Source organism: Myiozetetes cayanensis, unplaced genomic scaffold (assembly GCF_022539395.1).
Source record: "Myiozetetes cayanensis isolate MyiCay16 unplaced genomic scaffold, myiCay2020 scf5-8, whole genome shotgun sequence".
Taxonomy (NCBI): domain Eukaryota; kingdom Metazoa; phylum Chordata; class Aves; order Passeriformes; family Tyrannidae; genus Myiozetetes; species Myiozetetes cayanensis.
Genome location: NW_026087742.1, coordinates 43,571,190 through 43,584,014, shown reverse-complemented (window position 1 = coordinate 43,584,014; position 12,825 = coordinate 43,571,190). Strand labels below are relative to the sequence as shown.

The window sequence follows — 12,825 nt, the reverse complement described above, 5'->3', positions numbered from 1 at the left end:
AAACAAATGCAAACTACATTTAATACTCAACCTTTTCAACATGAGTAATGTGGAGAGAAAGAATAGATGGAAGGGTATTTTGAAGATCAACAAATGTTTATGTAGATAATAGTTCTTGACATTAAGTATTAACAAACAGTTGTTCACTAACAAACTATCAAACAGTTGCTCGTGCTAAAACATAAACACAGATTTTGAGAGACACCTAACTGGAAAGCTGGATCAGGAGGCAAAGTGGCTCAGCTAAAAAGTCTGTCACAGAAGAGGGTAAAGATTAAAGAAGGAAAACGGGCTTCTGAACAAGATAACATGAAGATGCTTGTAACCACGGGAAGTTTCCTGCACTTGCTGCAGTGTGACAAGAAGGTTGCCGCCAACATACTCATTCTATTGATCCACTGAGATTTTGCAGTTCTGTAGTACTTTCTGTCATCCAGTTTCTGTAGCTCTATGTAAGCCAAAGCATTTGTTTTACTGGATGGATTGGAGAAACTGATCATGTTCCATTTACCTGATCTTAGTTTGCAACTCCCAGAAATTCCAAGAACATGCTCTAGTTACTTGAAAACCTCAAAATTACTCCAATAAATTAATCCTTGCAGCACAAGAATTGCAACAAAAAAGAGAGATTTTTTTTTTTCCTCCACATCATGCAAATATATCCATGTGCTCTCATAACTAATTAGTTGCAGACAAATTTGTATAAGAAAAGCGTGTGGGCAGATAGATGAGTTCTGATGGAGGGCAGTGTTTAGCCAGAGTTTTAGCTGGTAGCCCCTCTGAGTATTTACTACATGTTAAATGCTGCATGGTTTGACATTTTGTTGTTGTTGTTTGGGGTCATTTTGCTGCCTTTTATGGTGAAGACTTCGCTTTCTATGCTGTGGAGTCTGAAGGTCCATCTTCACCCTGCCTGAAGTGTGTGTGGAGAAAAACCTCACAAACCCTAAGATGACAGGCTGCAGAAACATCATCCAATGAAATGTTTCTCCAGTTTTGTGGGTCTGTCTCCCTTTTGAGCCCCTCTGATTACCATTTCCCTCTGCTTAGAGGGTGAGAAGTTCTTCCACGTTAGGAGGAAGGAAAAGTGGTTGTAACTGCTGCAAGTATTTACATTCTCTAGGGAACAGGTAACTACCTCTAATTACTGGCCGCAGCTAGGCAATTAGCTGTTCTCTGAGTAGTATAAACACTTTATGACCTTGTTTGAACTCTCCTTTGAGGATTCCCTTGAGATAAAAGCATCACAATTTGAGGAAACACAGATCTAAAGACACGTAGCATTGAGGAGAAGCATCTGCACAAAAGACACAGTTACAATCTTCAATCTGACATCATGAAGTGAATCTTTTATTCATTAAGCTATTTTAGGCTTTGTACGAAGTTACACAAATTGCATTGTAAAAATACTGTTATGCTAGACTGGGTCATAGAGAGCACAGTCCATAACTGTGCACCAAGATAAGTAGTTGTCGTATGACTTCCATTCTCTGTTTAACTTGTTAATTCTGATTAGCTTGTACTCTTGCCCTTCTTCATCCAACAACACTCCAAAGAAGTGTGTGTTTGTGTAGTGTAGGGGTTCGTTCTCTCCACTATGAATTAAAGGCCAGTTTTGAGATTCTTGAAGTAGCAAATGCATTGCTGCATGTGATGTCTATTCTGTAAAAATATTGCAGTCAAGGTCATTCAACAGTAAAAAGATAACTCTCTGCTGTGCATTCAGAAGTTGATCAGTTTTGGCAAGTGTGGCCCTCTGAGGAATTATGTTTGTGCAAGGCATGCCTGGTTGTTCCTGATTCTTACTCACTAAACTGAGTCAACATTCAGTCTCTTGTTCTGGAAATGCAAATTTTTGTGTATCCAGGGTTTCCAGTAGTAAGCTGCACAGATGGAAGATGGTGCTTCCGCAGACTAGCAGCTCTTGCAGGTGATTGTTACATGCGGCATAGGGAAAACCGATTAACAGTAATTGTATACATTGTTTGGATTGACTGGGACTCACCTCAGTAACTGCTTATAGCATCTAGAAGTTAAGACCTAGCCTGCTTACTCTTCTGCAGTGTACTTGAGATGGACCCTGTCCTCTGTACTTATGTTTTAATAGACAATTTCCTCTCCTAACATGAAAAAAGTTTTGGCCTTTCAACTGCACAGGTACAGTTTTATCACAAGAAACAGTTAAGCAGTTAGTGATGGATGAAATCTAATACAGAATTCTTGGGACCCAAAGTGTGTTTTTTCTAACAGGTATTTTCTGTGTAATCAGATTTAGTCCACATCAGAAAAGTCTGCTGCAGTTTTACAGTATTCTAACATGTTTTTCTCAACACTTTTGTACCCTTAGCAATTTGGCAAGTTTAAAAATAGCAAACACATAGAATATTGTTTCATTAATAACTCTAACTCAGCAAAGGTTTCCTTGCTGTAGTGTATAAATAACCAAAGATGTAACGGCCAAGAACACTGCCTGGAGTTTATACAATGTAAAGGAAAGCTTTCTCAGCCTGAGAAATCATCCTTTTAACTGCTGATTGGGCACATGTCCGGCACTATGTGATTTTTATATAAGGGAACTTAGAGTATAAGAGATTCTTTAAAAATATCTACAACCAGCAGCCTGCTATAATAATAGCTAACATGTCTTACAATTACGTCATCTAAAATTTACTGTGAATAAGCAAGGATAAAATGTTCTGCTCTAAGAAAAAGAAAAAAGGCTACTTTGGAATTTGCAACAATGAACTCAACAGGTTCACTAAACAGGAGTACATGAACTAAAGAAGTTCTTCATATGATTCGCCATCTCTAATGATCTGAGTGACAGGACACAACTTTCCATCTTATAACTGAAATAACTGTAAGCACAAAAAGAGGGCAAGTCAATGTGTTTGCTGCCGTGTCACAGTTTCCCGAGGTGATGAAATGTGAATGTGAGGCCAGTACTGTGACACGACTCCCAGTACCTTCTTCATTCTGACGAGGGCTTGTTCTGGCTCACCAGCAGCTTCACCTCTTGCTTATCTATGCTGGAATTTACGCTTTCGGCCTCCTTTTCTGGCTCAGGCACACAGGTGCAGCCCACTGGGATGGTGATGTAATCCTCTGTGTAGACGTAGCGGCCCCCGGCACAGGAGGGCGTGCGGCGCAGGATGACGGTCGGCATGTACACAGGGGTGCTGCGGAAGTGGAAATTCTCCTCCCCAAAGATCCCCATGAGGCAGCCTTTGCACAGACAGTATGCTTCAGGAATGTATTTGGGATATCTCGTGGGATCATAGGAAATTCTACAGGGAAGCAAATAAAGATCCGTTAGTACATCTAAAAATAGTTATATTCCTTTGGAGTTATATAATGTTGTTGTTATTGTTGTTGTTCTTATTTCATTATAATAATTGTATCATATTTTTGTTGTCTTTTCCAGAAAAAATAGCTGTGGCTATTGCTGTCTGGCTTCTTATTTGTAACGTGTAAAGAAGAGACCATGCACAACTAACAGAACTGATCAGGTCCTACAGTGCACACAGAAGTATGAAACATTTGGCTTTCTGAACTATGAGATTGGGGGGGGTTAAGAAGAATAAGTTTTGTGGTTTGAACTGAATGGGTAAATAGAGCATTAAAAAGGACACTTGGGCATTTGATCTGCCTCAAGTTCTTCAAAAATTAGTACAAATCCTTGTTAACATTATTTTGTTAAAGCCATGACATGACATTTTAAAAATTAATAATTTTAGTAGAATTAAATTGTACTATTATTTCTGCAATAGATTTTGCCTCCCTACTATTCTTGGAGTTATAAAGGTGCAGAAAGCAGAACTCTATATTTCTTTCTCTAATTCGCCTTTGTCTCTTCCTCTATCCAGCGAAAAGTAATATTTTCATGCCCACATTGAGATAAACTGCAATGTCAGTGTTTTGTCTGCCCTTGCCTGCTATATTTTGAAGTAAAGCATTGCCTCAAAGCTTCAGAAGTATAGCCTCTATTTTTTGTTGTTTCACCATTTGTTGTTTGGCCATTTCTTTTTGCTTATTAATTCCCTATCTCTAGAAATTCCTTATTAGCAGGTGCAAAGCTTTTAAACTAAGCTTCAGGTTGGACATCAGGAAGAATTCCTGCACAGAAAGGGTTGTCAAGCAATGGAATGGACTGCCCAGGGAGGTGGGATCACCATCCCTGGAGGTGTTCATGAAGCAACTGGACATGGCACTTAGTGCTGTGGTTTAGTTGACAAGGTGGTGATCGGTCAAAGGTCGGACTCAATAATCTCAAAGGTCTTTTCCAGCCTTAAGGGTTCTATGATTCTAAGTAAAGCTTGGATCAGCAAAGCCCAAGTTCTATCATTCCTCTCTGGATGTTGTTGGGTGCAGAAACAAAGATATGATACTATGGTCTCAAGTCACACAGATCCTGGCTGACCTATAGCCATTGCTTTTAGCAAGGATAGTAAAGGCTGATAAAGTCTGCTTGTTTTATGAAATAAAAGACTAAGTGCACAGCAGAGTACAGTACTGGATTGTGTAGCCACACTGCTTGTTGTGGTGCTTTTGTTGCTTTGTTCTTTACCCACTTTTCCTGCTTATCCTGGAATTAGATACCAGGCATGGCTGTAACTTGTACATTATTAGAATTGTGTGCCATTATTCTAGAAAATACGTTTGCACCTCCAGAAAATGAGGATTTTTAAAAATACCATTAACTTCTATGCCTACCACTATGCTCTTTGCACCTTCAGGTTTCCTCTAGATAACCTTCTGTAACACCATTGCAGAACTAGCCCTGCTTCAGCACTGGTTCTGCTGTCCAGCTGGGGAGAGATGACGGCTGTCTTTGGCTGGAGAAGCATTCAGCCCAGAAATACAGCCAGTGCTCCTCCCTCAGGGCCCATCCCTGCTTTGGGAGGATGCTGACCTCACACATGTTATCGTGAGCACACCTGTCAGATAACAGGAAAACCTTTTCTGCCCTTTCCCCTGCTCCTACTTTCACACCATACGTGGTCAGATGTACATACAGTGCACAGCAGAAGTGGGGGCTGATACTGGCATAGAGAGAGCATGAAGACACATAAAGAGGTCACCTATGACTCCATGGGGCAAGCTCAGATGTATTTGCCCATGTTTGTCCAGCCCATTCTTAAAAAGCTCCAGCAGAGAACCCCAGCCTGCCCAGAGGCTCCGTTGCAATACTTTGCTACCTCTTTACTTGGTAGATTTTCCTGACAGTGAAGTGGAGCATTTTTTTTCTTGAAAACTAAAGCAATCATTTCCCATGTTTGGGTGGTAAATCACAGCAGCTGAGGATAAAAAATTGAGTAAAAAAGATTTGATACCAGAGGGAATGGTCAAGCCTGTAATGTCTATCATGAATTGCTGCAAGAACAGTAAAAATTCTTGCACTGGGTTTTAAGCCATCCTCTGCTTGGGATTAGGATAGAACCACCATGCAGTAGATGAAGTAAGGCAACTGCATAACAAAAAGGAATCAAATACCTGTCATCAAGATAATTATTTATGGGATAAAACAAACTACTGAGTATACAATACCTCCTTCCCACAGCCATTTTAAAATAACTGATTTTGAAAACCACAATAGAACCATAGAATCACAAAATGGTTTAGGTTGGAAGGGACCTTAAAGATCATCTAGTTCAAACCTTGCTGCCAGGGGCAGGATCACCTTCCAGTAGGTCAGGCTGCTCAAAGCCCCATCCAACCTGGCCTTGGACACTTCCTGGGATGCAGCAGCCACAGCTTCCCTGGGCAGTCTGTGCCAGTGCCTCACCACCCTCCCTTCCTAATTCTTCCCAATGTCTGATCTAAACCTATCCTCTTTCAGTTTGGAGCCATTACTCCTTTTCCTTTCACTACCTGCCCTTTCCAGCCCTATTTAGGCCCCCTTTAGATACTGAAGGCTCCCAGTCTGTCTTCATAGAAGGTCTCCATCCTTTAGAGCATCTTCGTGGCCCTCCCCTGAACTTACTCCATCTTATGGTGGGGTCCCAGGGCTGGATGCAGTGCTTCAGGTGAGATCTCTTAACAGAGCTTAAAGTGATCTTAAATTTTAATAGATTTAAAGTGATCTCTAAATTGTACTTCTCAGGGTTTGCAGCACTTCCGTGGGCATCAAAGTGTTAGCCTTTTATCTTTTCAGGTCATCTCTTAGGTGAGAAGAGGTTTCAGCTGTGGAAGAGGCAGCATAATTCTGTGATTCTGCTGTGATTGCAGTCACTACTAGTCAACAAAATCTGTACTTGCAAAAACAAGCAGCCTGGCTCTCCCTCTCACACCCGCCCCTGGGTTGATGCCGATGTTTTTCTGGTCACAGGACTGATCAAAGAACTCATTCAACTGAAAAGTAACTTCATCGAAAGCTGTGTGTATCTTGCCACATGTGCACAGACATCTACACCAAAAGCCAGTGGGGACAAGCAGATGTCGATGGGGGCATAGGGGAGCTGCCTTTTCCAGAATTATCATCTGTTTATCAGGTTAAAGGAAACTTGGAATCACAGCTTTGGCCAAACACAAACTTGATTATCCTGTCATCAAAGAAAAGAGACATTTAAAATGTATATATAATGGCCTATATATATATATATATATGTATGTATATATATATATATACACAGACACATATATACTTAAAGAATTTGTTTTCCTCACAGACAAACCTGTCCAGTTCTCTTGTAGCCAGACACCGGTGATGTTGCAGATATTTTTTGCAAAGCTTCTCTGTTTCATTTATACTTGTTTACTTTCCCCAGGAAATACCTTCATGTTACAGGATCTCACACCAATGTGAAATAAATGTCTGGTAGCCAGCAGAAGGGAAGAAAGGGGAATACAGGCCTTTCTACTGTGATACATTCCCATTTCAAACTCAAGTGTGAGTAGTTTCAGTGGTGGATTGTTAAACACACCATATGTCAAGTCATTGGTATTTCCTCTACTGTATTATCTCTAGCACCTGGTTTATGATGTTACTGGAAAGCATGAACATGCTTCTGCATGCAGACATAAGAGTTTTCACTGGTATCAGAAGAACACTGGAATCATGGTCTACAACAAACTTTCCCCTCCAAATTCCCACATGGTGAAAGTCAAGTATAAACTGAGGTGTTTTTTTTTTTTTGGAAGGATGGTCTGATTGTGGCATGGTTTTATACTCTCCAAGGCAAAAAATCTCTTGTATTACTAAGTTTGATGTAGACACCTCTACTCCATCATGTGGGGAATTGGAAAGATGATGGATTGAAAATATAGATGCGATTTTGCATCCAGACCAGAACTTTAAGGCTGAAGGATGTAAGTAATGCCTCCTGAAATAAATAGCTTAACTCAAATGTCACTACAATTTGGAGCCATATCCAAGGTTTTGCATTTTCAGCACAAACCTGTTTGGCAAAGCCATACAACTAAAGCCCCTTATTTTTATCTTTCCAGGCAGCCCAGACCTACTTGGGTCCGAAACACTGAGAAACACAAGTGACCCAGTTGGAAAAATGCAATTGTGTGACCTACTTCCTCTGTTTGCATGTGTGGAACAACACCACTCTGTGCAGATAATGACCACTGCCTCAGCTGCTTTGGTCTGATGCCTTTCCATTACTCCAAGCACTTAAAAGTCATGTTTTTATATCTTCCAGAACAGAGAATTTTTCATCAGGTTAACTAACCAGACAAAACACATGCTCCAAGTTCCCACTGACTCTTTCCTACATGTAGGGTAAGATACACCCAGCTGGGATGGATGCAGCTGGGAAGAGTGGCAGAGGACCAGAGAAGTGCAATTTATCACTGGCATCCAGCTGTCCCCTGCAGCCTCGTGTCATTTACTGTGGCCACTGCTGCAAACTAGACAGCCCAGACATTTTTGTGAGGATTGCCCTTGTGCTGTGAACTCAGGTCACTGGTATATAAGGCTAACTCTGCCTCACCAGCGCTCCCAATTCACGAGCAACAGGAGCAGGGAGCTCTGCTGCGCTGCTCTGTTTCGGTCTGCTGGAACAAGAAGCAGGTTTGTGCTGAACTGGAACTGCTAATGAAGTGTGACTAGGCTGCTTTTCCTTATGACCCTACGAGTGCTTTGAGGGATCCCAGTGAAAAACAAACTTCCTGCCGTTTACGTTCTAAGCCTGGAAACTCAAGACAAAAGTCTCTGTCAGAAGTAAAACCCTTGCAGAGACTTAATCTGTCTTGTCCTGTACTGCTACTTTCACATGTAGTATTTTTAATAATATTATTGCTTCATAGTTTCCAAGCTTCTGACTCCAGGGAGTGAGATGCTGTGCTGGGGCAGCCAGCAGACTCTTCAGAAAATGAGTGTTAACACTGGGCTAACAGCTGGATGTTATCAGAAGTCTAATAAGCAGATCATCATCCCCTTCCTTCACACTCCAAAATACTTATGGGATTAAGAGCTAATAACTTTTTTCCCTCTTGGCAAGACATTTATTTCCCTATAGCAGGTGTTCTTTTGTTCACATTATTCTTAGTTTGTTTTATATACAGGTAGTAACTACAGTGCTTGCAAAGAGTAGCCTAATGCTATAACTGATTTTCTGAAGAGTTGTACAAACTTGTACTCAACTGAAAAGGATGGCAGTTCTGTGACCCCTTGAATTCTTTCCCCTGGTTGTGTCTTTGGGATATGCACACTGTGCCACACAGTACTGTTAAATCCTGGAAAATGTCTTGGATAAGCTTCTAGAAAACCACTGGAGTATTATTTAAAGGAAAGACCTCTTTTTCAAACACACTGCACACAAGCTTGGCTTTCACCAGTAAAAAAAGACTTGTCTGTATTACTTTTATTAAGATTTTATGTAAATGAACACTAAAACAGGGATGCTTATAAACTGAAACTGGTTTTTGAAAATCAGAAAAAACAAGCTGGGCAATGTTTGAGGAAGGGAGTGGATGATGTGGGATTTCATGATCAGAGCAACACTAACAATAAAAGTTAAATCTCTGTAAATAACCCTTAGTAAACACAGGATTAGGCCCCAGAGGCAGACAGAGAAGACATGGGATTTGGAAATTCAGAAACGTGAATGACTTCTTGAATACACATAAAGTACTTTTGCTAAAGTCACGTAGAGGAGTGTTTGCAGAAGACTTTAAATGTATTCCTACAAACTGGCTATGATTGTTATTATAACCTTAAGAAAAGAGAAAATAAAAATAGAAATGATGTGTAGAGCTGATTAATGAATGGTACCTATGCTCTGCAGCCCCAAGAATGGAATCACAAATTAACACTACCCATAAAAGTGCTGTTGACTTCAGTGGGATCAGATTTTCCATCTGTTACTCTGAGCTTTAATATCAGATCCTGCAAACATTTAGACATGCATTTAAAATTAATCCTTTTTATAATCATTCTTGTCCATGAGAAACTTGTCTGTGCACTTCCAGATCTGAGCTTGCATTGGTAAAGATTCACCCTGATTATGGCTTCTGTAAATTTTAACAAGCAGCACCCATCCTATGCTGTTGGCAGGGTTTTGTAGGCCAACCCATATCACTAATTCTATTTAAGCAACTCTGAACCATAGGAGTAGCCAAGGACCATGACCCTTGCCAGAACCTCCTTGTACAAGCAGGCTTTCTGGATATCCTTGACTGTCCATTTAGTAATGCTGCTAAAAAGGACAAGCAGCTCCTGGATGGGTGCCACAAACTGGTACACAGCCTGATGGATTTCATGAAATGATGATTTCATGGCAGAGCTGATGGTGTCTGCTTTTTTTTTTTTTTTTAAAAAGGGGTAATTTTTAGACCATCTTCCTGAACTGCTGAACAAATCCAACATGCCTAACTGCCTTCAGGGAACTCTGCTGTCTCTTTATAGCTCTGCAGAGTAAAGAGCGATTCATGTGATTAAACTTTGTGCCCTGAGTTATATACTGATCTCCTGTGGCCGTCAGGGTGGAATTTCAGTATCAGACAGATGAATACTTTTCTGCTAACTTTTGCTTTAAATACCACCTGTTGGTTGCTGCTAGCAGCAGGATTGGGGACCAGATGGATCTGTGGTGCAATCCATGTACAGCCCCTGTACAACCTCTGGGTTGCAACAAGCCAAAAATGATGTAAGTCTTGATTTTTACATAACCAAATCAAAAGATCAAGTAATGGAAAATAAATAGTTAGCACAGAACAAAGACAAGGAAAGAAGCCACACATGGATTATCTGAGATTTAAGCCGGTCAAACCTAATTCTTCCACACTTAGAATGGCAAGTTGGGATACAGGCAATGCAGAGGGGGTGAACAGATCTCTAAGTAATATATTTGATTCTTTCTCATAAATGTTGATATGAAAAAATTTCTGTTGACTTGAACTGAACAGTCATCTGAGCAGAAGAATTACAAGCAGCAGAGTACTCGGGTAAAGACTGTAGAACAAAACAGATCTTCACATCCAGCTTCAAAATCTATGAGATAGAAGGTTGGAAGAGCTAATGCACGTTAGCAATCTTATTTTTACACTTTCATTACAAATGTTGCGATGTCTGTTGGTGTCTCACGGCACACTAATGATACACTAAAACCACAGTCACCAAAAAAAAATTGTAAATGGGATCTGTTAACTGGACCGTGTGCTCAGTTTTCTTCACCCTAGAGAAACAGTTTTTCCCCTAAACATATTTTTGGATTTTGCTTTTAATGGTATACTTTTTTTTTCCCCCACTGTGATCTTTCAAAATTCCCAGCTTGGAGATTTCATCATGTTACTTCTATGCGAATGGTTAGTGGTCTGTTTGAAAATGTTCTGATGAAAAAACAGGGTATTTACAGCTTCTTAATAAACTTCTGTAAGCCAAGCCCCAAAAAGCAGCTGGTTCTCTGTTAAGAAATAAACCTATTCAGAGGCTCAACTGAAAATAAACACCTGCCTAACGAGATGTAAGCATGGAAGGCACTGTTTTCAAATCAGAAGAACAATTTTCTGATAGCACTAGTATTTATCAAAACCACCCTAAAAAGTACCTAAGCCTAATAGTAGGTGTTTCATTCATCATACTTGCTTTGTGCACGCTTAGGTAGCTTAAAAATTCTCAGTCTGCTTAGAGAAAATGTATTACTAAAAATACTTTGTTTATGAAAAACTTACTGAGCAAATAAACCATTTTTTCTCTCAGTAGGATTACTTCTTAAACTAAAAGTGGGCAGAACCCATGCCACAGAATAAATGTTTATTGGAGACTGCTAACAAGGAGATATTTGCTTGCTGAATACACAGTAACTGCATGAAAGCATATGGGAAGGACAACACACAGAAAGTAGCAAGAAAGTCAGTTCCTTTTAAGTTTGGGCATGTTTTACCTTCATGTTGTCTGCAGTGTCTTTACAGAAAGGTGAAAACAGAGTTAGTTAGTTAGTTAGTCAGTTCTGTTAGTCTTACTAAAACAAACCACCAGAAGGTTTGATAGTCTTCTGAGAATGTGATCACACAGTGGGTTTAGTGTTCTAGCTAAGTGGTTTCCAAGCTTTTCCATAGCTCCCTCTAGAAGTGCAGACCCTTGGTTTGTGTATTAAGTAGCCTAAATTCAAATTTGCTTTACTAAGTTATTTTCATGCCCACTTAAAAATAGTCTGTCAGCCTCTGTTCCACCTCAGGGGAAGGAGGTTTGCAAAGCATAGGCTGAAAACACAATGCAGAATATTGCCGTACTCATTCCTTGCCTACGCTTCTACAGTAAACTGGACAGCAATCCCTTGGGAGTGTTTGGTAAGTGGAAGATATGGCTCTGCCTGTATGTAACATGAACACAGAGTATACTCATGTATTTTAGAAACACCAGAGTGTCTGGAGTCACATCTCAGGAAAAGAACTGAGCTCCCCTTGGGCTGCTACAGAGTCAGGATGTGCTTCCTTAGTGGTGATTCTGAGTGAACTTCACATATGACAATTTGCCCAAGCAACTTTCTGAGGGGTGATCTTGGCTCCCGGGTGGGTGTGAGCTCCATCTCACGGCTCACTCCACCTCATTCGTTTATCTTTCTGCCCATTAGACGTATCCGTCAGATAAGCTGATTTTACTCAATTACCTTACATCGCCTTACCTAGACGTCTACTTTAGCACCTTTCCTCCCGGTTGCTGCTCGGTGCCGCGCTCACCCCTCGCCTCCCCGATCATCCCCCGGGCACCGCGCGGGGCGAGCCGGAGGATCCCGGCGCTGCTGCCGCTCCCACAGGGGGACACCGGCCAGGCTCCCTTCAGCCCGCCAGGTCCCCTTGAGGCAGCCGGACCCTCCCTTCCCGCGGCTCCCGCAGTCACCTGTAAGCCCAGGGCGATGCGCTGCGCAGGTTGACGGGGAGCCGGACCCTCTTGTCGGCGGCCGGGCGTCCCCCGGCGGGGCAGCTGGCGTTGTGCTGGCGGCCCGGCGGCTCGGGCTGCAGGGTGTGGTGGAAGGCGCTGAGCATGCCCGCCGCCAGCCGCCCGTACAGCTGCTCCAGCAGCTCCTCGGGCCGCTCTCCGCAGCTCCGGGTCCGCGCCGGCCGCTGCCTGTGCGCCCTGGCGGGCTGTGCGCGGAGCGGGAGCAGCGCCAAGCAGAGCAGCGCCAGCAGCGCCGCCGCCGCCCGCACCTGCAACGACGGCGCCGTCAGCGGGGACGGGACCGCGACCCGCCGGCACCGCCCGCGCCCCGCAGCCCCCGGCCCGCAGCCCGCAGCCCTTACCCTGCCTCGCTGCATGGCGGCCGGGCTGCTCCTCCTCGAGGGAGCCGCGAAAGGCGGCGGGACGCGGCGCCGCGCCGTGCCACTGGCTCTCCCGGCGGAGGAGCTGTTGGAAAAGTGCCCCGCGCCTCACTGCAT

At 42.5% G+C, this 12,825-nt stretch overlaps 1 protein-coding gene across 1 annotated transcript; it reads right to left on the bottom strand.

Moving 5' to 3' along the window:
• Positions 1–34: 34 nt before the first annotated feature.
• IL17D (interleukin 17D) lies at positions 35–12,825 on the bottom strand. Its single transcript, XM_050333813.1, is given in 3 exon segments — positions 35–3,287; positions 12,290–12,597; positions 12,691–12,825. Coding segments are annotated over 3 exon segments (759 nt in total). The 3' UTR covers positions 35–2,971.